Below are 26,332 nucleotides of genomic sequence, written 5' to 3'. Positions count from 1 at the left end.
ACGAATTCTATGCATTTATGGTGCATCCTCCTCCTTGGATGTGTTCTTATAAAACATGTGTTGCTTTTTTATGTGCACGTGTGTCACCCTGCACATCTGGAATTGGGCAATAAGACCTTATCCTGTTTCTTTTTCTTTCATAACATACTATTATGTTACTGAGATCTCCCTGCATTGCTTCTTATGCATTTGGTATTTGCTTCTAATCACTGCGTCATCCTGCATGGAGTGCAGTGGCTGCTTCTCACCTGTCCACACCCCCAGCGCTGGGCACCCCGATGACCTCCAACTCCCTGTCACCGCAGACAACACGGCAGCGAGCATCTTCAGATGGGGCCCCTTGTGGAGTGTGGGAGCTTTTCTTTAGGATGTATAGACCCGAGAGCTGAATTGGGTTGAACTGAAGTGGGTTGTAGGCTCTATGATCCCTGTGTATTCTAAGTGATGCCAGGTTTTTGTTCTCCAGAGCGGCCGCACCAGTCTATGTCCCACTAACCCTGTGTGGCCAACACTTGTTGTTTCCCAGCTCTCTAATTTTTGCCAGTTGTGCAATGTCAAGGGACCCTTTGCTGTTTAAATTTTGGAGTTTACATCTTTTTTTTTTTTTTTTTTTTTGAGACAGAGGCTTTCCTCTGTCACCCCAGCTAGAGTGCAGTGGCATCATCACAGCTCACTGCAACCTCCTAGGCTCAAGCAATCCTCCTGCCTCAGCCTCCCAAGTAGCTGGGACTGCAGGTATGTGCCATGACGCCTGGCTAATTTTTATTTTTTTTTATTTATTTATTTTTTGTAAAGATGGGGTCTCACTCTTGCTTGGGCTGGTCTCGAACTCCTGACCTCAAGCTATCCTCCCGCCTCAGCCTCCCAGAGTGCTAGGATTACAGGTGCAAGCCACCAAGCCCAGCCAAGGAGCTTACGTGCTAATACCACTTACTGGATATGTCACTTTAGGCTAGTCACAGCAACCCAATGAGGTAGGCACTATGCCAACCACATGCAGTAGATTCTACAACTCAGAGAGGCTGAGTAATTTTCACAAGGCCACACAGCAGAACTGGGATTTGAAGACAGAATCTGCACCTTAACCGCGATACTGTTATTATCATGTTTTGTCTCTCTTCTAAAATATCACCTGGGTCTACATGGCAAGCTCCTTGGCACGAATTGTGCTTTAAACCTCTCTGGGGCCCCTGGAGAACTGAGCCCAGTGACTTTATCATAGGAGATGCTCCGTAAATCATTGTCTTACAGATTTGGAGGGGAAAAGTGAAAGATGTCTCCTAGAGCTTATGTGGGGGACTGCGGGGTGCAAGAGGAAAAGGGGACCTTGTCTGAACTATTATCCCCACGCAGATGCTGCTTGGGGGCTGCTCCTGGTAGATAAGTGTCCCTGGGCTCCCAGCTCCCGCTGTCGTCCAGCCTCTGGAAACAGCTAGTCATGAGGTTGGGGAGCAGGTGGGGTTGGGAGGGCCTTGGGGGAAGGGCGGAGGGGAGAGCTGACCGGCAATGCGGAATGGGAATCCCAAAATGCCTTGGCTGGATGGGCTCCCACACCCAGTGGGGGAAACGGAGGCTCAGAGGAGTAAAGACATGTACTCAAGATCAAGGCAGAGCGGGAACTCAAACCATGTCTAGACGCACAGCTCAGAGTTTTTCCATTCCTCAGGAGAAGTTCATGGTCAAGAGTAGGGAAGTACTCCTTACACTCTTTTACCACAGTGCAAGGCAGTGCTGGAGGCTTTTTGGGTAAAAAGAGCCCCTTTCTCCCTAGCAGTGCTCCTGTGAACCCTCAAGGATATACTCCCCTTTTCTGGGAGGAACGCATCTGATAAACTGAGCCAAACCTCAGTGTCACCCTCTGTAAAATGGGCATATATTAATACTAATACCAATCACCCAGAGTTGAAACAAAGGGGTGATTGCAACTAATTAGTAAGTATAAGGCACCAGCACAGCCCCAGACAGGAAAGAATGTCCCCAGGTGAGATGGAGCATTATGTCAGCACACAGAGGAGCTGCGTAGCCTGATCCTCAAGTTGCTTAGGTCTGAACGAGAACATTCTGGCAACACTCTATCTCCCCCAGGGAAGAGAGAAATGAATTTTTATTTCAGAAGCCTGTTTAGTACCTACAAAACTGTGTGTAGTGTGAAGTGGGGATGGAAATGAACCCCAGAGAGGACTTTTGGTGGCAAAAAGATTAAGAACGTTTTCTCAAGTTGGAGGTGGGGGGCTGGGGGAAGGGCAGTTTCGAAGAGGACCTTCTAAAAATACTGCCCGTTTACCAAAAAGACACAGCCCCGCCTCTGCTCTACCCCAGACGCCTCCTCAAAAGGAGAAATTGTCCTGCCACCCACACCTTCCCTCCCTGGGCGAGGGCATCTCCTCAGGGTGGCAGAGCAGGGTGTGGGGGAGGGAAGAAGGACTCCAGAAAGCTGTGGGATAAGGGAGGCTTTGGAGCCAGGAAGTGCATTCCAATCCCCGCTCACCACTCATCTCTCTGAGCCTGTTTCTTCATCTGAAAAACAGGAACACAGATAGCTAGTGTGCAAGTTAGACCAAGTGGCTGTCTATGCGTCATGTCATTTGGTGCCTGGCACTCAGTAGGCACTGTGAATTCTGGTTCTGTAACGTCCCGGCAGCTGGGGGGAGCCTGCCATGTACGGAGAGATGCTAGAGGCTGGGGGCAGATAAGCTAGCCGGGCGGGGTCCCTGCCCTCACAGGGCTCTGGCTTGTCTGATCTGCCCTGTGCCCGGGCAGCGGAAGGGGACTCTCTCCTCTGTAGTGGGCTGATCAGGGCCATCTCTGTCCCCAGCCCCCTCTGGAATTGCAAGTGGGGGAAAGGGTCCATTGAAGGGCCCTTTGAAGCACTTCCTAAGCATCTGTAGACACAAGACACATGGCTCTGGGGACAGAGGGACATCCCAGGCCAAGATCCAAGTAGATCTTGGCATGACTGGGAGGCAGCTGTGGCATTTTGGGAGCCTAGAGTCTCAGAGCTGAGTCCCAGCTCTGACACCCCTTAACATGAAGAGCTTCCCTGGCCCGTGGGCTTCCTGGGCGGCTGGCACCCCATGCGAAGCCCCTCTGGGCCTTTTGAGGGTCCTGCAAGGCAGTCTTTATTTTTTGCATCTAATGGTGGGAAAACTGATGCTCAGAGAAGTGCAGTGATTTGCCTAAGGCGTCACAGCCAAGATCAAAGACACCAGTTCCCAAACCACGTGACCTTGGTCAAGACATTTTGCCGAGGCTTGTCTGAGCCTCCCCCTCTGTCAGATGGGCATAGTACTCCACCCTGCCCTGTCCCGAGAGCTCCGTGGGAACTCACGCGGGGTGGGGGCTGGAGGCAGAGGTTCACTGAGACCCGCAAATCCCTGCCTGCCCGAGAGGAAGTGCTTCGGGCGCAGGCTTCGGTGGTCTTAGGGAAGCAGGATGGGAGGTGCTGAGGGGTGGGTTGTGTTGGGGGCTTCTCCAGGTTGAGCCCATGACATAGAACTTGGGTCCTGGGGTAACTTAACTCCCAGACAGCTACTCAGCGGTCACGATGGGGGCGTGGCCCAGACCATCCCAGCTGCCCTGCTGGCTGGGGGGGGGGCTTTCTTGTTGCTGTGGGGTCTGGGGGGTCTCCTTATGCAAATGAACAGAAAGCTCGGCATCACCATGTGGTGACGCAGGAGGGAATGGAAGAGAAATGGTCCCTGTGTCACCCTCACAGAGGTGAGGGGCAAACTAATAATCATAATGGCCACCACGCATATCCTGCTCCACATGTGTGTCGGGTGCTGCTTTAAGCCGCCATTCAATGAGCACTTACTGATCTCCAGGCTCCGGGGGGATCGACTCACCCAGTCCTCATGAGTTACCAATTATTATTATTCCCACTTCACAAATGAGGAAACTGGGGCTCCAAGGAGTTTAAAAGACGAACTCGTCCGACTGCAGTGAGTTGGTAGCAAAGCGTGGTCTCAGAGTCAGGCAATTTGACTCCGAAGCTCACGTGAGCTGCCTTCTTTCCCTCCTGTCAGTGTGTGTCTCTGACTGCGTGCTTAACCACATCGGGCAATGTCGTCCCAAGTTTGGAGCTGAGCCCGTGAATAAGTGAGGCTGTGCGCAACTTCTTCAGGCTCCTCCTGCTGTTCCTCCCACCATCTCCCATTGGTGATAGGACCTGGTCCCTGTGCTTGTGCCTAGATGTGATGGGGGTGATCATCTGAATGGAAGGATCTTGATGGGAGGAAAGAGCACTGGATGGGGAGCCTCCTGCTGGGGCATCAGGTGCAGGCTCAGCCGCCGACAAGCTGTGGAGTCTCTTGCAAGTCATGTCCCTTCTTGGGCTCTCAGTTTTCTCGTCTTTAGAATGAAAGAGGTTGAGCTCGAGGGTGCCTGGCAGACCCGATGCTCTGTGAGAAAACCAAGAGTTTGGGTAACTTGCCCAAAGCCACACAACTCGTTCATGGAATTGCTGGGGTCCGTCTGGAGCTGTTGTCACCAGATCACACTGCCTCCAAAAAGAAGCAGACTGCTACGCTGTGGGCCCTCAGTGGCTACCCCAGATGGGACGGGAGGCAGACAGCAGACAGGATGCAGGGCAGGGAGGCTTCTCTTACCATCCTGGAGAAGATAGGAGATTGCCGACCTGAGTCCCAGGCCAAGGTACTGGCAGAGGTGGAGCCCTCCTCCCTCACCTCCCAGCCTTGGCCCCGCTCCAAGGAAAGGGTGGTGCCCCCAACTTTCAGTTCTGCTTCCTGTGGTCATGGCTGGCAGGGCCCTGGCTGCAGGCCGGTTATGTTTGGGTTCCTGCAGCCCCGCCTCAACCCGTTATAAACAGGCAGCCTCAGCCACGGGCCAAGGTTGGACTGGGAAGCTCATTCTCTGTGCTGCCTGGGGCCTGTGCCAAGACCCTCCATGGGTAGTGAGAGCTGTTGATGATTGAAAGAAAAGGAGCTCTGGTCGGGGATCCCGAGTGGGTGTGCGTTTTCCTCATGACATCACCCTCCCAATGTCACGCCCCATTTCAGCTCCATTGTCTTCTGGGCCCGGGATGGGGTACTCAGAAAGTCCCTCAGATCCTCTGGCTTCAGGGCCAGCTCTCTTCTCACCTCCTTCAAGAAGCTTCCTGTTTCCTTCCAGCCTGTATTCGCATTGCACGTGTGGTGGGCTGAATGGGGGTCCCCCAAAAAATGTACCTACACCAAATCTCTGGAACCTGTCAAGGCGACCTTATTTGGAAAAAGGGTCTTTGTAGATACAATTAAGTTAAGGATCTTGCAATGAGATCATCCTGGGTTATCCAGGTGGGTCCTAAATCCAATGCCAAGTGTCCTTATAAGAGAAAGGCAGAGGAGAATTGAGACACGGAGAGGAGGGACGTGACCGCCGAGGCCGAGATCAGGGTGATGTAGCCACAAGCTCACAAGTCAAGGGTTCCCAATGGCTCCCAGGAGCTGGGAGAGACAAGGAAGGAATCTCCCCTACAGCCTCTGGAAGGCTGCTGGTGGCCCTGCTGACACCTCGATTTAACTTCTAGCCTCCAGAACTGTGAGAGAGGAAAATTCTGCTGTTGTAAGCTACCTGGCTGGTGGTAGTTTGTTACAACAGCCCGAGGAAAGGAATACACCATGGGAGCATAGGCTACCCAAACCAGGGATCAGGGCAGGGGCCTTGGAGCCACACAGATGATGCTACACGTTGGCTTTCCCTGGCCAATCTCTGCGTAATCTCGCAGAAGCTGCTTAGCCTCTCTGAGCCTCCAGTTCCTCATCTGCAAAATGGAGCCAATACTGCCTGCCTTCCAGGTTTTATTTTGTTTTAAAAGCTTTATTGAGCTATAGTTCACACATCACACAATTCACCCATTTAATATGTACAATTCAATGGTCTTTTTAGAATAGGCACAGAGTTGTGTAACCATCCCCATAGTCAATTTTAGAACTTTTTCATCACCTCCCCCAAGAAACTCCATAGCCAACAGCAGTTGCTCCCCACTTCCCCTCTCCCAGCCCCAGACAACCACTAAATCTACTTTCTATCTCTACAGATTTGCCTATTCTGGATATTTCGTATAAATGGGATCATACAATATGTGTTCCTTTGTATCTGACTTCTTTCACTCAGCGTAATGTTTTCAAGGTCCATCCACGTTGCAGCACGTGCCAGTACTCTTCCTCTCTATGGCTGAATAATATTCTCTTGTGCAGATGGATCACATTTTGTTTATCTGTCCATTCATCTGTTGATGGACATTTGGGTTGTTTCCATATTTTGGCTATTACGAGTTATGCTTCTATGAACACTTGTGTATAAGTTTTAGTGTGGCGTGCCTGGGATTGCTTTAAAGATTAAATGAGGCAGCATTCAAAGTATTTGATATGCCCTTCAACAAATGATAATGAAGGAATCTTAGAGAGACCCTTCCCAGGCTCTTTTAATTTACATATTTAGGAAACTGAGGCACAATAGAGGAGAAGAGTCTTGCTTAAAATCATCCAAGGCAGCACAGCATTGCACTTAAATGCAGTTGCTCGCGTCAGACTGCCTGGGTTCGAATTCTAGCTCCACTTAGACCTGGCTGTCCTTATATAAATCACTTCACCTCTCTGAGCCTCGCTTTTCTCACACGTAACATGAAGACAGTGATGGTACCTGCCTCACATGGTTGTTGATGTGATGATTAAGTGTGCCAGCTCCCGTGCCTGGCACATAGTAAGTGCTCTGTAATCTTAGCTGGTATTTTTCGTGGCGGTGCCAAACATGCAACCCAGGTCTCTTGACTCCCTGGTGTGAGATCCCTTGAATCTACACTTCCCCAGTTCCCTTTCCTGTCTCATGGGCATCTTCCTAATGCGGCTGAAAGTTCCCTGAAAGAAGGGAATGTGGCTTCCTCTCTCCACCGCCCGGAGCATATGAGAGGTGCTGAATGATTACTCTTGCTCATTGCCCCCAATGCCAGCCCTCACCAGCTGGGAACTATTGTGGGTGCCCATTCTCTGCCTCCCTCCAGCACCCCATGAGATGACCAAACATGGCTTCTCTCGCAGGCAGTGCACAGCGCTCCAGCATGGAGTTGGGGGCTCTAGAAGGCGGGTACCTGGAGCTTCTCAACAGCGATGCTGACCCCTGGCACCTATACCACCGCTATGACTGGATAGACCTGGCTGCAGAAGAAGAGATTGAGCTCTTTTCAGGTGGGCTCCCCTCCCTCTGGCCTCTCCCTCCTCGCCCCCCGCCCCCAGCTGACGGAGACAGCAACCAGGGAGCTCCGGTCAGCACCACGGACAGCTCCCCGTCCTCGCCATGCCGGCCTCTGCCTCCTTCCCAGCCAGCCCTCTTCCCAGATCTTTCCTGCTTCACCCAAGGGGCTTTTCGTTCCAGAACCCGACACAGACACCATCAACTGCGACCAGTTCAGCAGCCTGCTGTGTGACATGGAAGGTGACGAAGAGACCAGGGAGACTTATGCCAATATTGGTGAGGAAGGCCCCGGAGGGGAAGTGTTCTTTGTCCATCTTTGTTAATCTCACCCTTCACCTTGAGCCTCAGCAGGTTTCTCCCCCAGAAATCATGGGAAGGGGGACACTGAGCAGGGGCTGGGAGAACAGAGACCCCAGGGAAGAGGGGAGATGCCGGCCAGTGCAGGAAACAGGTCCCGCCACTAACGACCACCAGGCAACCAGAATCTCACGTTGACTTCCTCTGCCTCCATTTCTGTTTCTTGCTCTTCTTTCTGTCTTTCCCATAAAGCCTACGCCATACACCTCTTTCCCTTTCCCTTCCCACCCTAAGCCAAACTGCTCCAGTATTCGCGATGACTGCCATTTACTGGGCACTCACTGCACGTTCACTGCTGCACGTGCGTCATCGCCCGGAATCCTTACAGCAAAGGAAGTAGCTGCTGCCAGTCCCCCCCTTTACAGATGAGGAAGCTGAGGTGCAGATAGGTGAACCGACCTGCCCGAGGCTGCATTAGCCATGGGAATGCGCAGGTCTGAAATTCTAGCCTAGGTCTTTTTCATTTCAAAGTCCCCATTTTCAACTACAAAAAGGAAAGCGTCTGGAGTTGGGAGGTTTGCCAAGGCTTAAGCTGCAAAGCTGGTTTGCAGCTTTCAGACAGGGACAGAACTCTCTGGAGGGAGGTTTTGCTGCTGCTGCTACTGGGGAGTTTTGTGGGGGTGTGGGTAGGGTAGAGGACCCCTCCTCTCCAGCATCACCACTGCCTCACACAGAGCTTTCGTCAAAATAGAAAAAGGTGCCCCTTCTTCTAGACTCTCTGCCAGGCAGTAACAGCTTGGCTAGCAAAGCCCAAGCTGGACTCCTGCTCCCATTTGCCCCCTTGGCTGGGGTACCCTTGTGCAGTGGACAACCTGCATGACTGTTTTTAGTGGCTCTTTTCCTGGCAACCCAGAAACCACATTACTCAGCAGGTTTGTGCTTGGCCCAAATGTGGCCAATTTTTCCCCCGAGCACAGTGAATTGAACATCACACAGAGGCAGAATATGGAGAGAAGTAGTAACGGTGCCTGTCTCCGAAATTACAGAACTGAGAGCTTGCCTGCTTCCTTCCCTTCCTGGGAATTCACTTAGGGGAAGCAGAAGTGTTTGGGGATGAGGGCATTCACATTTCCTCAAAACTGGATGCAGTAATTAAGTATTTGGGCATCTTTTAGGATTTGGGGTTTCCCCCCCCCTTAGGGGCATCTCCATAGGTGAGGAAGCTACCTAAGCAAGTAGGCGGGGCAGTGTCTTGGTCTGTTTTCTGTTGCTTATAACAGAATACCTGAAACTGAGTAATTTACAAAGAAGAGGATTTGTTTCTCACAGTTACGGAGGCTGAGAAGTCCAAGGTTGTGGGGCTGCACCTGGTGAGGACCTTCTTGCTGGTGAGGACTCTGCAGAGTCCCAAGGCAGAGCAGGGCATCACATGACAAGGGCTGCGTGTGTGCTAGCTCAGGTCTCTCTTCCTCTTCTTACAAAGCCACCAGTCCCACTCCCATCACAACCATTGATCCCATAACCCGCGAACCGATTAACCCATAAGTGGACGAACCCACTCATGAGGCCTCGTAAAGCCTCCAGTCACATCTGATAGGCCCCACCTCGCCATACTGCCACAGTAGGGACTGAATTTCAGTGTGCGTTTTGGAGGGGACAAATATTCAAGCCACAGCAGGTACTTTGCCCTAGGGTTTTCTCTTTGCTCCTAGAAGGCCAAGCCCGGGCCCGGGCAGATGTTCATTTGAGGCATCCTGAAACATTACCTTGGCTTTCGGATGTGTAAAGTGGGGATAATAATCACATCTACGTCATGAGACGGCTGTAAGATTGAAAAGTCACTATGTGTAAAGCATTTAGGAAAGGAATTTGCACAGAGTAAGCATCCAAGGGGTGTTGGGTACCACCGCGCGACATCACCACCACTGATGTCACCATCATCGCTGCCCTCCTTCCAGTCCTCAGCCCTGACCCCCACGGCTCCCCATTGCCTATAAAATCAAGTCCTAACTTTCCCCGATGTGAAACTTCTACCATAGTCACCTATCTCTCAGAGTTTCCCAAACACACCCTGAACATCTTTCCTCACTCTGTCACCATGACCCAGAAAGCCATCCATTGTCCTTCTCTCAGTCTCTGTCCCATCTTTCAAGACCTGGCTCCAGTATCCCTTCCTCCAGGAAGCTTCCCTGATTGCTCCATCACCTTATACACTCTTTTCTCTGACCTCCTGCCATGATAACTCTCTCCCAGGGGCTCTAAGCCATGTACTACTTCATATAATTAACCACCACTTATTGAGTGCCTACTGTGTACTATTTTGTATGCTTTAAATGCAGAGCCTCTAATCATCACCATCTATCCCTGTGTAGTAGGTATTATTTCTTCTCCTTACACAGATGAAGAAATGGAGTTCAGAGAGGTTAAGGAACTGGTCCATGGTTGCACAGCTAGTAGGGCATGTGGAGAGTGGAGGTGGAATTTGAACTCAAACCTCATGCCAACTCTATCAGTCTGCCTTGCACTACTTTATAGCAGCAGATAAGTTTTTATAGATACATACCTCACCCTTTCAATGAGATTAGGAGCCCATGAAAGGGCCAGGCAGGGTGGCTCATGCCTGTAATCCTAGCACTCTGTGAGGCTGAGGTGGGAGGATCGCTTGAGGTTAGTAGTTTGAGACCAGCCTGAGCAAAATCGAGACCCCACCTCTACCCAAAATAGAAAAAATTAGTCGAGTGTGGTGGCACGCACCTGTAGTCCCGGCTACTCAGGAGTCTGAGGCAGGAGGTTCACTTGGGCTCAAGTGTTTGAGGTTGCAGTGAACTACGATGACACCACCACAGTCTACCCAGGGTGACAGAGCGAGACTCTGTCTCAAAAAAAAAAAAAAAAAGAAAGGAGGCCGGGCGCAGTGGCTCACACCTGTAATCCTAGCACTCTGGGAGGCCAAGGCGGGTGGATCACTTGAGGTCAGGAGTTCGAGGCCAGCCTGAGCAAGGGTGAGACCCCGTCTCTACTAAAAATAGAAAGAAATGATTTGGACAGCTAAAAATATATATAGAAAAAATTAGCCAGGCATGGTGGCGCATGCCTATAGTCCCAGCTACTTGGGAGGCTGAGACAGAAGGATTGCTTAAGCCCAGGAGTTTGAGGTTGCTGTGAGCTAGGCTGATCCCATGGCACTCTAGCCCGGGCAACAGAGTGAGACTCTGTCTCAAAAAAAAGAAAAAAAAGAAAAGAAAAAAAAGAGAGAGCCCATGAAGGAAGGGCTATTATTGATTTGATCATTCATTCAATAAACATTTATTGAGCCCCCACTGTATGCTGGGCCCAGAGGGTCAGAGCTCCTTGGTAACTCACCAAGGTATGGCACACAGTAGGCCTTCAGTGAGACCTTGTTGATTGACTGAGCTCTTCCTCGTCTGGGCAGCGGAACTGGACCAGTACGTGTTCCAAGACTCCCAGCTGGAGGGGCTGAGCAAAGACATTTTCAGTAAGTTGTGGGGTGGAGGGTGGTGAATCTTGGCTTGCCCTGAATGTCTGTCCTTGTTCCTCAGGGAGCACCCTAATACCTGATGACCACCCCTCCCTGGGCAGTCAGACCCCTCTCCCCAGTGTGGAAACAATAGAGGCTCGCCTTGGGCCTCCACTTATTGTGCAAGTTGGTCTCTGGTTTTTCTCCAAAGTAGAGCACATAGGATCAGATGAAGTGATCAGTGACAGTGTGGAGGTGCCAGCAGAAGTGGGACAGAAAAGTCAGAAAAGACGTGAGTGAGCCCCTCCCTGACCCAACCTCACCTTGCTTGAGACCTGGCCCTTCCTTGGCTCCAAAGCCTGCTGTGGCTCCCAGTTGCTTTCCTCGTTAAGTCCCGTCTGCCTTGCCTGGGTTTTGGGGCCCCCACTGCCTCACCCCTCACTTCCGCTTGCTGGTGACCCAGGGAGGACGCAGACGGCCCAGGTGCAAATGCCCACTCTCCTGGTGGGTTTCTGTCCCTGGCTGTTTTGATTGTCATTCCCAAAAGTTCCCTTGGGTTCTGGCTTCTCTTTCATCCTTAGTGGTCACCCCTGTATTTGAGGGAGGCCTCTTCAAGCACAGGTTCTGGCATCAGCAAGAGCTGGGTTTGAATCTTGGACCTGCAATTTATGGTCTGTGTGACCCTGACCAAGTACCTGTACCTCTCTGAGCCTCCTACCCAGTCTCCCTTCCTTAGTCTGTCCTCACGTGGTGGCCAACAGGATATTTTAAATGCAAGTAGGATCATTTCATGGCCCTGCTAACCCTCCTGGCTACAAAATACACACACCACAGGGCATGATCTGGCCTTTCCCCCCGTGAGTCACTACACTCCAGCCACCACTGCCTCTTTCCACTCCTGCAACCCACGTGTCCTTTCCAGCCCCAGGGCCTTTGCACTTGCTGTTCTCTCTACCTGAAATGCCCTTCCCCCAGTTCTTCCCTTGGCTGGTTCCTTCTAATCTTTTAGGACTTGGCTAAAATGTCACCTCCTCCTGGAAGTCTTCCCTGACTCCCCTTCCACATAGATTAGTTCACCTATTCTCACCTTGTTTGTGCCTCTCCTAGCCCCTTAGCACTTGTTGCAATCTGGACATATTTATTTATTTCCTGTTGCCAGGTTCTCCCACTGTGAGGACAGGGACCTTGTCTCCCTGCTCATCGCTGCATCTCTAGCAAGCAGCACAGTGCCTGGTATGCAGCTGCACCTCAACAAATACCTGCTAAATGAAAATATCTGTAAAATGGGCGTAACAGCTCACTGAGGTGCTTACTGTGTGCCAGAACATGTGCTCATTGCAAAAGCACACAGCTAGGAAGGGGTTCAAAAGCAGGTTGTTTTGTTTTGTGACTCAAACTCATGTTGTGTCCCCCCTTTGTGGCTCAGCTTCTTCTGCTGCCCTCACTGCCTGGGGTGCTTCGAGGTGGGTTTGGGTTCAAGCCGGAGGAAGGGGAGGGAGGGCGGGGAGAGGATGGGGCCCCCAAGGCCACCTCCCAGCCCTTGGAGGTAAGTCATTATGGTCTGCTGGGGTCAGGAGCCCCTCGTGGCTTGGGACATCCCTACCCTGGGTGGCTGACCATGGCATTCCCTCTGCAGCCTTCCCAGAGGAGCTTCCTGCAGACCCGAAGCACCGGAAGCTGGGTGAGCAGCGCGGGGGGCCAGGGAGGGGCCTCTGCAGGTACCCATATAAACTGGCATTGGAAGCCGAGTCTCAGAGAGGGGGAGTCATTCGTCCAGAATCACACAGCTAATGAGAGGGGAGGTGGGAGTCAGTCCAAGGTCAGGATTCCTTAGCCCACGCCCTGAGGTTTGAGGGCCGCTGGGAGATTCAGCTTCTCTTAGGAAGCCTGTCCCGGACACCCCTTCCCCTTCACTGAGTCATTTCTGACACCGGCCCCCAGCCTCGTTCCACTGCCCCCTTCCCCCACACCACACTTCTCCTTTCAGAGTGCAGAGTCACGGGGAGGGCCAGGCACCTAGCGGCCTCCTGCCCTGCTCAGCGGCCCCCTGCTGAGTGAGACCCTCCCCCAAGCTCCTCCCACCAGAGGCTGCCTCCACTCCCTCCTCTCCCTCCCCCCACTTCGCTCCCTTTTCCTCCTACCCAGTTGTGATCACAAAGGTGGGACGACCAGCCCCTGTGTGGACGAGAGACAGAGGAATGACAGGCTCATAGTCTGAGGGAGGAAGCCTAGTCCCTGCCCTCAGAAAGTTCCAGTCTGATCACGGAGACGGGGCCTGCCGTGAAGACCCTCTCCAGGGTGATGGAGAAGTGGTCCCTGTTCTCAGGGAGCTCCTAATCTGATGGGACAGACAGGGCTCCCAATCTGACGGGGCAACAAATCCTCCCCAGCTTAGACCTCCCCGTTAAATGCAGGAGATTGAACCCCTGCCCTTAGTCTGATGGCGGGGGCGGAGGGGCGTGCCTGGTGCAACCCCTGCCTTTCACTGGGCACAGCCCAAGTGCTTGGGGCTTCTTAGGGTCCCCTGCAAGGCTCAGTGACTGGCCCAGGAAGGTGGTGGCACCTGGAGCCAGCAGCCTGTTTGCAGGTTCTGTTCGCCCCAGCTGTGCGTGTGGGGCCTCAGGGAAGCTCAGGGCCTGTTCACAAGGAGAAGGCTAGAGCCACCTGACACACAGCAGTTGCTAATCAGCCCGGCTCAGCAGGGCTGAGAGAGGACGGGCATTTCCTCTAACTGCCAGGAGAGAGATCCCGGAGCGCCCTCCCACCCCAGGGAGGCCCCTCTAGGCTCCCAGCCAGGTCTCTCCCAGCCTCTAACACGGCCCCTTCCTCACAGCCGAGGCCCCTGCTATGCCCATGGTGACTGGCAGTTTCCTGGTGGGGCCAGTGAGCGACTCCTCTGCCCTGCCCTTCCTGCCCCCACCTGCTCTGTTCAGCCAGGAGCCAGCGTGCGGCCAGACCCACCTGGAGGAAACCGTCCAGACGCCCAGTATGTTAGGGGCTTGGAGAGGGTGGGCTTTCCCCCTCCCAGGAGGTGGCTGAGGAGCTGGCACGAAGGCAGGGACGACCAGGAACAGGAACCCCACCCCCTGTTGATGTCACTCACCTCTGTCCCAGCCAGCGTCATCCTCAGGGTCCCCATCAGCTCAGTCCCTGCCACAGAACACGCCTCAGAAGGAAACACATCCAGGGGCGGCCTAGGAGGGAGTCTCCACCCGTCAGGGAATTCACCCGCCAGCCCTACACATCCATCGGCTCTTTGTGGAGAACCTTGTCTGTGCAGCCACGCTGCTGGGCGCTAGGGATGCCCTGTGGGCAAGATGGACACAGCTGCTGCTCATGGGGAAATGAGACCCTTAAAGGCAGTCAGATGTTGATGGAAAAGTCACAAAGCAGAATTACAAACACAGACGCTGCAGGAGATGCCACCTCACTGCCTTTGTCTCTCGCAGTGGCCCCTTCCTGGTCCTCGGTGAGCTACTTGAACCTTCCTTCCGGACCCATCCAGTTGATCTCCACTCTCCCCGCTCTGCCCCAGGGGCTTTGGCAAATCTCAGGGGTTGGGGTGTCCAGTGTCTTCATCTACCAGGGTGAGTGAGAAACCTGGCCCCCGGCCACCTCTCCCGCCTACCTGGCTTCTCCCCAACCCCGACCTCCGCTACCCCAGGCATTTGGCAGTAGGGCCCCAGTGTCTTCTCATGATCCTCCCTCTCTGGCACACCTTTCCCACTCCCAATGTCCCAAAAATCAAAGCAGAGGAGGAGAGCTCCTTGGGGTGGTCTGGGTGCATGACCGAGAGTGGCTATGTGGCCTTCCATGTGTACTTTCCCCCTCTGACCCTTAGTCTTTCCTTCTTCTTTTTTCTTTTTGAAACAGTCTTGCTGTGTTGCCTGGGCTAGAGTGCCGTGGTGTCAGCCTAGCTCACAGCAACCTCAAACTTACGGGCTCAAGCGATCCTCCTGCCTCAGCCTCCCGAGTAGCTGGGACTATAGGCGTGCACCACCACTCCCAGCTCATTTTTTCTATTTTTAGTAGAGACATGGTCTCGCTCTTGCTCAGGCTGGTCAGTTTTTCCTTCTTTTTAAAAAATTTTATTTTATTTTTAAGTTGCAACATCAATACACGCTCATTAACAAGCCAAATGATAAGAGATGCTTACAAGAGTTGACTGAGGATCTCCCTCATACTGCTCCCACAGCATACCGATGTGAGCAGTTTGGTGTGCATCCTTGCACAGCTTTCTCAGATTTGTCTTGTTTCCTGATCAGTAAAATGGTCCTGCTGACCTGCCACACTGAGGGGTGGCAAATTCTTTGAAGAAAGTCAAGTGTGGGCTCTCAGAAATGAGGCCAGGAGGGCGCTTCCTTCCACTCAAGTTGAGAGCGTCCTTTCGTGGCTGCATGCCAGTTTCTGTATGAGGCACTGGTGCCCCAGAAGCAAAGGAGCGGTTCCTGGCAGTTCTAGAAAGATGAGCACTAACCACACAATGAGAATGATGCTATTGTGGCACCTGCCCCTAAGCTCCTTCTGAGCTGATTGTGTCCATTTCACAGGTGGGGAAACAAAGGCTCTGGGAGCTAGATCGAACTCCAGAGCTCTCTCCTCCGTTCCATCCTCAAATGTCTTCCTTTGGAAGTTTCCCTCTCCTCACCCCAGACTTCCCAACCTTCACAGACTGATTTGGGGCAGGAGTAACCCAAGTGAGTTCCGGGCTGGGTACCTGGTTATTCTTACACCCTTCTCTACCCACAATGCAGGTGAGATGCCCCAGGCCAGACAAGCACCCCCTTCCAGCGGCCCAGCCATCCACAGCCTCCCCAAGTCCCCAGACCGGCCCGGCTCCACCAGCCCCTTCGCTCCCTCCGCAGCTGATCTGCCCAGCATGCCTGAGCCAGCCCTGACCTCCCATGCAGATGTGACAGGTAAGGACCCTTGGGGGCACAGGAGGCCCTGGCAGCAGAAGTGAGGCCCTGGGGAGGGAATTGCCTCAGACAAGGTTCATGCACAGAGCCTGCCTGTAGGGACAGAAGGTCATGTTCATGGGTCAGACGGGACAGGGAGGGTCTCCAGGGAGTGGAGGGCATGGCTGGGAGGGGACAGCTGGAGAATCCATGTCCCACCTAAACGGAGCAACCAGCCTTCAGCTGCTTGTTATCCAGCAGGAAAGCAGGTCCAGTGTGGCCAGATCTTTTAAAGCTGAAAAATCCCAATTTTTACATAGATACTGTGATTTTAAAACATGGGTGAAATTTTTAAAAGTACAGATGGCCAAAGAAAGATGTCTTTGAGTGAGATGTAGCCTCGGGCCCCTATCCTGTTACTCCCGTCCTGGCAGACTCAGCCATTGTGGGCTGTGCCCTCCGGATGCTCTGAGCACTGAATGGCCCAGAGGGAGGGAAGTCCCCGGGGGTGCCCCTCACCCTAACTCTGACACCAGCTTCTCCATCTCCAGAGGGCGAAATGTCCCCCACCCAATGCCAGGCAGACGAGGAGGTCTCCAACAAGCTTCCCAAATGGCCTGGTGAGTGACGCAGGGTCCCTCTGCCCTGGGTGCCGGAGGTGGAAGCCCAAATCTGGCTTCACTTGACTCATCCGCTCAACGTTTATTCAATCCCTTGTTTGTTGGCTCACACATCCATTCGTTTATGCCTTCGCTCACTCACTTGGTTAGGCCCTCATTTCAGCATTCATTCCACCACTCACTCATGCAGTATCTATCAAGAACCTGCCCCTCGATAAGCTCACGCTGGGTGTGGACATCTCATTGGTGAGGCTGAGAGAGCGAACGAGGGGCGAGTGGATGAGAATGGGAGTGACGGGAGGTGAGAATGAACGAGTGAGTAAGAAAATGGCTAAATTACAGACGCTGACTTCCATGTACTCATCTAAGCGCATTAGATATGTTAAATCATCAGAGTCTCAAACGACGCTAATATTATCCCCATTTTACAGATGAGAATACTGAGGCATAGCGCAGTATATAACATGCTCAAGATTACACTGATAAGTGGCGGAGGTAGGATTTGAACCTAGACACCAGGGCTCCACTGTCCTAACTCTTAACACCCTCTCCTGTGGCCTCCCCACGGTGAGTGAGGGAGGGACCAAGTGAAGAAGGAGCTTGGTGAGGACACGAGGGAATGAGATGAGACATAAAGGGAGTGGGCAGAGACACGGGGGAGAAGAGCGCGAATGAATGGGTGGTAACGAGTGACTCGGGGATGAGCCGCATGAGGCAGTCGATGAAGACTGTGCAGCGAATGGATGAAGACGCAGTGAGGGTGGCAATGTTGGCCTCGTGGTGGCTGACCTGCCTTTATCGTCCCCGCCGACACACCCCCTGGCCTTTGCAGGGCCGGTGGAGCAGTTCTGTCGCTTGCTGCAGGACGAGTATCGGGCGGAGCCCGCGGGCCCCGACGGCATCCTGGTTCAGGTGGACCTTGTAAGGGCCGGGCTGGAGAGGACCAGCAACAAGAGCCAGGAGTGGGCGCTGGCCACCCCGGACTGGGCGGAGCGGCAGCTGGCCCAGGGGGGCCTGGCCGAGGTGCTGCTGGCGGCCCGGGAGCGCCGGCGGCCGCGTGAGACGCGGGTGGTTGCTGTGCTGGGCAAGGCCGGGCAGGGGAAGAGCTGCTGGGCTCGCACCGTGAGCCGGGCCTGGGCCCGTGGGCAGCTGCCGCAGTACGACTTCGTCTTCCATGTCCCCTGCCGCGCCTTGGACCGTCCGGGGGATGCCTACTGCCTGCGGGACCTGCTGCTCTCCCTGGGGCCACAGCCACTCGAGGCGGACGACGAGGTCCTCAGCTACATCTTGAGAAGGCCCGACCGCGTCCTGCTCATCCTGGACGCCTTCGAGGAGCTGGAGGCCCAAGAGGGCTTTCTGCACGGTCCGGCGTCCACAGAGCCCTGCTCCCTCCGGGCGCTGCTGGCCGGGCTCCTGCAGCGGAAGCTGCTGCGGGGCTGCACCCTGCTCCTCACCGCCCGGCCCCGCGGCCGCCTGGCCCAGAGCCTGAGCAAGGCCGACGCCCTGTTTGAGATGGCCGGCTTCTCCGCTGAGCAGGCCCGGGCCTACGTGTCGCGTTACTTTGAGTGCTCAGGGGCGAGCGAGCACCGAGATAGAGCCCTGGCGCTCCTCCGGGACCAGCCATTTCTTCTCAGTCACGGCCACAGCCCTACTGTGTGCCGGGCAGTGTGCCAGCTCTTGGAGGCCCTGCTGGAGCAGGGGGAAGGGGCCAAGCTGCCCGCCACGCTCACGGGACTCTATGTGGGCCTGCTGGGCCCAGCAGTGCGCGACGGCCCCCCGGGGGCCCTGGCGGAGCTGGCCAAGCTGGCCTGGGAGCTCGGCCGCAGACGCCAAGGTGCCCTGCGGGAGGACCAGTTCCCCTCCGTGGAGGTGAGGACCTGGGCTGTGGCCAAGGGCTTAGTGCGACCCGCCCCGGGGGCCGCAGTGGCCGAGCTGGCATTCTCCAGCTTCCTCCTGCAGTGCTTCCTGGGGGCCGTGTGGTTGGCTCTGAGCAGCGAAATCAAGAACAAGGAGCTGCCGCAGTATTTGGCACTGACCCCGAGGAAGAAGAGGCCCTATGACAACTGGCTGGAGGGCACGCCGCGCTTCCTGGCCGGGCTGATCTTCCAGCCTCGCGCCCGCTGCCTGGGAGCCTTGGTCGGGCCAGCGGAGGCCGCCTTGGCAGACCGGAAGCGGAAGGTGCTCACCAGGTACCTGAAGCAGCTGCAGCCGGGGACGCTGCGGGCCAGGCGGCTGCTGGAGCTGCTGCACTGCGCCCACGAGGCCCAGGAGGCTGGGATTTGGCAGCACGTGGTGCAGGAGCTCCCCAGCCGCCTGTCCTTCCTGGGCACCCGGCTCACGCCTCCCGATGCACATGTGCTGGGCAGGGCCTTGGAGGCGGCGGGCCGAGACTTCTCCCTGGACCTTCGCAGCACTGGCATTGACCCCTCTGGACTGGGGAACCTCGTGGGACTCAGCTGTGTCACCCGTTTCAGGTGGGGGCAGGAGACGGGGAAAAAGGGCTCCCTTGTGCTGGGCACCGACTGTGGTCTTGGTGCTGGGCCTGGTACTCACTCTGTGGGGTCCTATTTTGTGTGCACAGCAGCCAGGTGGGGCAGAATGGATCCACCCCCTGTTCAAGATGACAATGCTGAGGCTCAGAGAGGGGCAGCTGCTTGCCCAAAGCCATGCAGCAGTGAGGGGCAGAATTGTTCTTCCAACCAATATTTGAAGGCCCACCATGTGCCAGGCACCGGTCCGTATCTAGAATCCAAGACTGACCTGGGTTCAAATTTGTTTTCTTCTCTTCACCTACTGATCAAGGCACTGTGTTCTCAGGCTTAGATTAAAGCCATGGCCTCCCTGCCTCCATTCTCTCCTCTTTCTCTGCATTTTATATCAGCCACCAGTGTAATCTTCCCAGAACTTAAATCTGATCGTATCCCACCCCTGCTGACCACCCTTCAGGGGCATTCTACCACCCTCAGGATGGAGTCTAAATTCCTTCATTTGGTACATTTAAGTCTTTCTGCAGTCTGCTTGAGCAATTCAGCTTAATCTTCCAGAGAATTGCTCCCACAGTCTCCCTAAACATACTTTACCCAAGCTGTAAAGTCCTATACAATTGTGCCAAGAATTTAGCACCGAGCTCCCTGGTAGCCAAAGCAAAAGGGAAACAAAACCACTATGAGAGTTGCCAGAAAGGAGGACTCATAAGGGCTGGAGTGGTCATGGAAGGCTTTCTAAAGGAGGTTAAGCTAAGAAAGGAGAGTATCTGAATAGGTAGGAGGTCCCTTCATGGAGCTGCCCCTCCATTATGGTCTAGCCCAGGCACTGTGCCTGGGTCTGAGGCCCTCCCTCCACAGGGCTGCCTTGAGCGACACCGTGGGGCTGTGGGAGTCCCTACAGCAGCGTGGGGAGACCAAGCTCCTCCAGGCGGCGGAGGAGAAGTTCACCATCGAGCCTTTCAAAGCCAAGTCCCCGAAGGATGTGGAAGACCTGGGCAACCTCGTGCAGACCCAGAGGTGAGGGGAGAGGGGATGGGGGTTGGTTCAGGCCATGCATGTCGAGGACATGAAGGACCCATTATCAAGATTGTCATGGGCATTTCCAGTGCCTCGTCTCCTCTGGGACACCCCGTGTCCTCCTTCTGGGCAATGGCTCCTCCGAATATCTCACTGCAGTCGCCGCCCAGGCAAAGCCTGCTGGATCGAGCACACTGCTCCATTTAAAACTCGCCATCATATGCCCAATTCTTTTTCAGCTAAAGCCAAGGAGATACTCTCCCCTTCTGGGAGTTAACAAGGATGGCTTGTGTCTCTGGTAACAGAAGTGACACCCGCTGCCACCCTTTGAGGCATTTAGGACCAGTTTCATTCCCATTTTATAGACAGCAGAGATAAGATCCAGAGGGGAGAGGACACTTGGCCACAGAAGGAGTTAACTGTCACTCCTTCCTTCATTACACACTGTTAAGTGCTGTCTGGGTGGGTGCTGATAAATGCCTGCTCTGAGGCTCTTTTCCGTGAAACACGCAGTCCTGAGATTTTTCTTCTCAGTGGGGCACAACGATGGCCCCAAGGCAGGCAATCCTCCCGGGGCGTTTTGGGGACTGGGCAGCCACCATGGAACCCACGGGTAAGGGCTCAGTGACAGAAGGGCCTCCCCCCGCATCAACGCTGCCTGTTCTCTCTAGGACGAGAAGTTCCTCGGAAGACACAGCTGGGGAGCTCCCCGCTGTTCGGGACTTAAAGAAACTGGAGTTTGCGTAAGCAAAGGGGTCGGTCATCTCGGGTCGCCACGCGGTTTCTCCTGCGTTTGCTGGGCTTGTGCCACCAGAGTAGAGATGGGTCTCCAGGGCCGTTCTTACCTCTCACGCACCGCTTTGGAAACCAGCACTGGAACGTGGCCGTCTGGGCAAGTGCGGAGATGCTCCGATTCCAGGCTCGCAGGGCCGTTTGCTGGTTTGCGTGCCCGCTCCCGTTCAAGCACCTACTGAATGACCAAGGCTGCTGTCCTCAGTGAGCTTGAAGTCTAGTCAGCACCCGTCTGGAAGGGCTCAGGGGGACTTCCTGGAGGAGGTGCTATCTTCATCAAAGCTTGACCAAGGAGAAGGAATGAGCCAAGTTGGGAGAGGGGAGGGAGAAAGGCCTTCCAGGAATTGTAATTCAGGCAGGGTTGGGAGAAGGGCCCAATGTGTCCCCCAGCCTGTGACCTTCCGTAGGAGGATGCTGGTGTGACCACCGCTTGAGTCCTTTTGCCCGCTGTGGCCAGGGACTACACACGCCCCTCGTGCCTGAGCTTGCTGATGTCCACGACCAAGGGTTGGGCTCCCCGGGGGAAGGAACCAACCCCCCCTAGCCAAGGCCACCCCCTAAAGCCCAGGTGCCTGCCCAGCCTCCAGGCACTGGTTCTTCGCCCTGGCCACATAGCAGAACCATTGGTGGTTCCAATCATTCTAGTGCTCAAACCCCACCCCAACCCAGCGACTCAGACTGGGGAATCTTCCCCCAGTTTGAAGGATTCTCGAGAGCTTTTGCTGTGCAGGTGGGGTGAACAAGCACCCCAGCTAGCCTGGGACTGGTTTTAGCACTGAAACTCTCGTATCCCAAGAAACCCCTCAGTCCCAGGGAAGCCAGGACAGTTGGTCACCCTATGCAAGGCCAGGGCTGGGAGCCGATATCCTAGGTGGTGCTGCCACAGTGACAGCAATGGAGACCTCGGCGGGCTCTAGAGAACCCAGCTGTGCCTGGGTCACTCTGGAAGGGCAGGCCACTGCACATGGTCCCCGAGAGTGCAGTCGTTGTCATCAGTTACTTAGAGCTGTCAGAATGTAGCTTGTCAATGTACAAGGCACCTTCACTTCTGTCATCTGAGCTGATCCTCCTCTGGGGCTATTACTGTCACCGCCCGTTGTACACATGGCAATACCGAGGCCCGGAGAGTTTGCATTGTTTGTCCAAAGTCATAAAAGTCAGGTCAGCCTGGCTCCAAGCGCCAACCAAGGAAAAAGCTAATTTTGTGTTTGGTTCTTGTCAAAGAGCTAAGGTCATCTCTTGATTAGGAAGGCATTATTAAGCACCTAGTGTATTCAGTGCATTTTACACATAATCTCATTAATCTCAAGAGCTACCGTGGGAGACAGACATTACCTTCCCCATTTTACAGATGAGGAAACTAAGGCCCGGCCAGGTTAGGTGACTTGCCCGTGCCCCGCTGCCCGCCTCCCCGGCTGATCACCCACACGCTTCCCTTGTGCCCAGGAAAAAGCCAAGCGTCTCTTGTTTTGAACAGAGACAAAGGGCCAAATTTGTGCAGAGGTAAAAATGTCGCTGAAAAGAGGAAATGTATGAAAACAATCGCGAAGGGCCCTTTCTGGCCTTGAATTATTTTCAGCTTAAAAAGCCCCTAGTTTGAGGTCGGAACTGTGCTCTGGCGAGCAGCGACAATGGGGTAGAACAGCCTAGGGCCAGTGACCAGCCACCTGGAGGCCGGAAGCCCCAAGAAAGTTCTGAGGAAGGAAAGAAGGAAGCAAAAGACTATTTCGGGCATCTGTTCTGGCAGCCACTGTGCCGGGCCCCCTGTAGCCCTGAGCTGCCTCTGGGCCACTCGAAACCCTGCAGGGACCCCACTCACACAGCATCCTTCCCCTGAAGCCCCCCTTCCCTGTTCACCCTGAACTCTCTCCCTTACTCACTCCGACTCCAGCCACGTGGGCCTCCTTGCTGGTTTTCAGCCACCCCGGGCAAAGTCCTGCCTCCGGGCCTTTGCACAGGCTGTGCCCTGTGCCTAGAATGCTCTTCCCCTGATACCTGCCCGGCCCACACCTGCATCTCCCGTGGTCTTTCTCAGTAAGGCCTTTTCTGACCTTCCTATTTAAAAATGAAATCTCGCCCCCTCGCCACTGTACTTTTTCTGGGTGACTCACTGACTCAGACACCAGATCTCTTCCCACCAGCACGTCAGCTCCGCCACGTCAGGGGTTTTGTCTGTTTCGTTCGTGGCTCTCTCCCCTGGGCCTGGCATGGTAGGCGAGGGGTAAACACGTGAGGATGAATTTCTTCATCCTTCCAACAATCTTACAAGGTCGGGGCTGCCGAGACCCAGAGGCCCTTGGCGTGGGAGCCACACGGGAGACCCCAGAGTCCAGCTCCGACCCTGTGGTCTTTTACTGTGGCCTGTGGTTCCCGGGCTTTGGGATTTCAGAGACCGAGAACATTTCAGAATGAATTTGAGTAACCACGCAGTTGCCATCTTTTAATTTTTATTGAGTATATTTATTCAGACAAACAAACAATACAGTAACCACTGCTGGCCCTATAATTTTATTAAAGAATGATCATTTTAATATCAAAATAGTTCAAAAGACATAATTTTAGAATATAAGACAGATCTTTATAGTGAATACATTTAACCATATTTTTGAAACAAAACAAAACAGCCCTTCATTGTCCTTATTTCTCTCATTCCCTCAAAGTCTGGTCTGGATGACCTCGTATAAGCTATTTAACCGATCCATGCCTTGGTTTCCCCATATGTAAAATGGGGGGAAGAAGAGCCTTTAGCTCAGAGTTGTGAGAATTAAATGAGATCTAAGCTGAGTGAAGGGCTCTGCATGTGCCTGGTGTATGATAAGCGCTCAAGGAATAGCTCTTTTTGTTATTAAAATGCAACAAGTAAACCGTCTGGTTTACCACTTGCGGTGGTCCTCAGCTGGCATTTGGGGGCCCCTTCACCAGGCTGGGGGAGAGGGTGTCTGTGGATGTGGACAGAGAACTGGCTCCAGGGAGCTTTGTGAAATCTGCCCCAAGCAAAAGGGACTGGGGTCCCACGGGGGAGGGTTGGGGGGAGGTAAGGGGCGAAAGGCAGGGAAGGGGAGGGGTTCAGATAGGGCTGTGCCCGTCTCTGCCCCACCCTGGGGCTGAATCCAGGGCTGCAACTGTTCTGGGGTCTTACCCTGCTCTTTGCCTCCTAGGTTGGGCCCCATCGCAGGCCCCCAGGCCTTCCCCAAACTGGTGAGGATCCTCCCAGCCTTCTCCTCCCTCCAGCATCTGGAGTGAGTATGGCCCTGGCGTCTGTCCCCTCCACCTCTGGGTTCTGACAGCCCCAAGCCCTGCCCTGAGGCTCGTGGGAAGAGCAGAGCCCTCTCTTTCTCTCGCTCTCCCCCCCCCCCCCCCCCCGCTTCCTCTGCGTGGCTGGGGGAGTAACCAGATGACTCCACTGCAGGGAACGGACAGCAGATGGGGATCCCCAATAACTAGAAAAGTGTGGGATCCTTTTGTGACCTTTGAAACCCTTTCCCTCACAGCTTCATTTGCTGCTGGGGAGGCGGCAGGGGGCGCCAGGGGGGAGCACGATCCCACTTCACAGTGCAGGTTCCAAGAGGTTAAGGAAGCTGCCCAAGCTCGGTGGGGTGAGGGGGGCAGGGCTGAGAAGCCAACCAGGCATTGCCCCCAGTTGGCAACCTCAGGTGACAAAGTCCTGGTCTCCAGGGCTCGGGAGTGGGCCGTCTGCCTGTGCTGTGTCCAGGGCTGGGGGGGTGGGAGGGGCAGGTGGCCTCCCAGGCGCTGGCTGACGGTCTCCATCTGATCCCACCGGCAGCCTGGACTCGCTGAGCGAGAACAAGATTGGGGACGAGGGCGTCGCGCAGCTCTCAGCCACCTTCCCTCAGCTGAAGGCCCTGGAAACCCTCAAGTGAGTGGGCTGGGCCTGCCCCTCCCTCCGCATCTGTCCCCCAAAGGCCAGCTGGCTTTTGTATTCTCCCATTCACTCGTCCGTTCAATCCACCATTCATCCTTCCATTTAATTATTCATTCACTCACTCATCCCTTCATCCAGCCACTCACTCCATCATTCCTGTATTTAATTATCCACTCAGCCCAAGAAATACTTAAGGAGCACCTACTATGTGCAGGCACCATCCTAGGCCCTGGAGGCCCAGCTTTAAACAAAACAAACAAATCCGCTGACCTCAGGGATCTTAAATTCTAGTGAGGAGACACAACAACCAATCAAACACATAAACAAGCCCATAATTATAAAGTGTACAGTTATGAAAATAAAATTTAGTGACAGAAAAATTATAATGAGGGTGAAATAGGAGAGGCAGGTTAGGATTTATCAGTAAAACATTTTTATCAGAACAGTAAATTTTTCTTTAACTCTTCTGGGCTTTGGGAAGCTGGAGATGGATAAGATGTAGGAGGGTCAACACGATGTTTTACTGAACCTGGAGGGTGTCAAAACTTCCCACACTCCCCCTAGTAACGGAGGTCAGGATGGCCAGAGAATTCACTAGAATTCATTTAGCAACTTCCTTGATTGTAGGACCCTGAGACTTCTCCAGTAATTTCTAGTGTTCTAGGAGACAACGCAGGGAGCTAGATTCCCCCTCTTAGTCCTGCCTGCCTTCTCCTCTTTCCCACCTGTTCTCCCCACCCCCAAGTTTACTGAGCACCTACTATGTGCTTGGCACTGCTCTAGGCACAAGGATACGGTAAAGAATGGAGCAGACACAGCCCCTCTCCTTGTGGAGCCCACAGCCTGGCAGAAAGGACAGCCCTTAAACAAATAACACAAACGCTTAATTATAGTGCTGAAAAGTGGTCCGGGGGAAAAGAGGGAATGCTATAAAATCATAAAACATCCTCACTCCCATCATCCCATGTGGCCACAGGATGGAACAGTATCCTTGTATTTATTAAGAGTTAGCAGTCTATCGACAGCGCCATTCACGATTTATCACCCAGGACTCTCCCTGAGGTCGATTGTCACGTGTTTGCTGCTCTGGGCCACCCTGTGGGGAAGGAGGGTTTTCCGGCTTTGACTGGGATGGGCGGATGGATGGATGGATAGATGCTGGTGGGGGAGGGGGCAGACAGGCTGGGTCCTGAGCCCTCCCCCGCTGTGTCCCTGCAGCCTGTCCCAGAACAGCATCACCGACGTGGGTGCCTGCAAGCTCGCTGAGGCCCTGCCCTCGCTCGCTGTGTCCCTGCTCAGGCTGAGGTGAGCAGGGGCCCCCGGTCATGGTCACAGGTCAGGTGCAGAGCTGGCTGGCTGGGGGAGGACAGGGAGCAGCCTGGTGCTGGCTGTGGGTTAGACACGGGGACCCTAGAAGCAATCGCCCTGGCCCTGAACAAGAGGATTACTGGGACCCAGGGAAGGAACTCTGGGCGAGTGACTTATTCATTCTTAGCCTCTGTTTGCTCATCTGGAAAACGGGCACCATCCCAGTGGCCCATGTGAGGTGCTTGGCACAATGCTGGCCCCTGGTGGACAACACATTTTGGTCCTCTTCCCCCAGGGAAAGGTGAGACCAAGCTTTTTCCCAGTCCAGGGTGGCGGCTTCTGGAAGGTTGAGCATGCACCGG

General features: G+C 54.2%; 1 protein-coding gene across 1 annotated transcript in view; it reads left to right on the top strand.

Moving 5' to 3' along the window:
• Positions 1 to 26,332, top strand: part of CIITA (class II major histocompatibility complex transactivator) — a 38,825-nt gene that overhangs the window by 8,099 nt on the left and 4,394 nt on the right. Inside the window, exons 2-16 of the mRNA XM_069486135.1 lie at positions 7,038 to 7,184; positions 7,372 to 7,467; positions 10,922 to 10,984; positions 11,181 to 11,258; positions 12,603 to 12,647; positions 13,800 to 13,952; positions 14,416 to 14,553; positions 15,721 to 15,885; positions 16,416 to 16,484; positions 17,317 to 18,958; positions 19,829 to 19,987; positions 20,659 to 20,730; positions 23,938 to 24,018; positions 24,564 to 24,656; positions 25,881 to 25,967. Coding sequence (XP_069342236.1) covers positions 7,038 to 7,184; positions 7,372 to 7,467; positions 10,922 to 10,984; positions 11,181 to 11,258; positions 12,603 to 12,647; positions 13,800 to 13,952; positions 14,416 to 14,553; positions 15,721 to 15,885; positions 16,416 to 16,484; positions 17,317 to 18,958; positions 19,829 to 19,987; positions 20,659 to 20,730; positions 23,938 to 24,018; positions 24,564 to 24,656; positions 25,881 to 25,967 — 3,088 coding nt within the window. The remainder of the gene's footprint in view (positions 1 to 7,037; positions 7,185 to 7,371; positions 7,468 to 10,921; positions 10,985 to 11,180; positions 11,259 to 12,602; positions 12,648 to 13,799; positions 13,953 to 14,415; positions 14,554 to 15,720; positions 15,886 to 16,415; positions 16,485 to 17,316; positions 18,959 to 19,828; positions 19,988 to 20,658; positions 20,731 to 23,937; positions 24,019 to 24,563; positions 24,657 to 25,880; positions 25,968 to 26,332) is intronic.

Source organism: Eulemur rufifrons, chromosome 14, assembly GCF_041146395.1.
Source record: "Eulemur rufifrons isolate Redbay chromosome 14, OSU_ERuf_1, whole genome shotgun sequence".
Taxonomy (NCBI): Eukaryota; Metazoa; Chordata; class Mammalia; order Primates; family Lemuridae; genus Eulemur; species Eulemur rufifrons.
The sequence above is the reverse complement of the archived record's forward strand: the minus strand, read 5'-3'. Positions and strand labels throughout refer to the sequence as shown.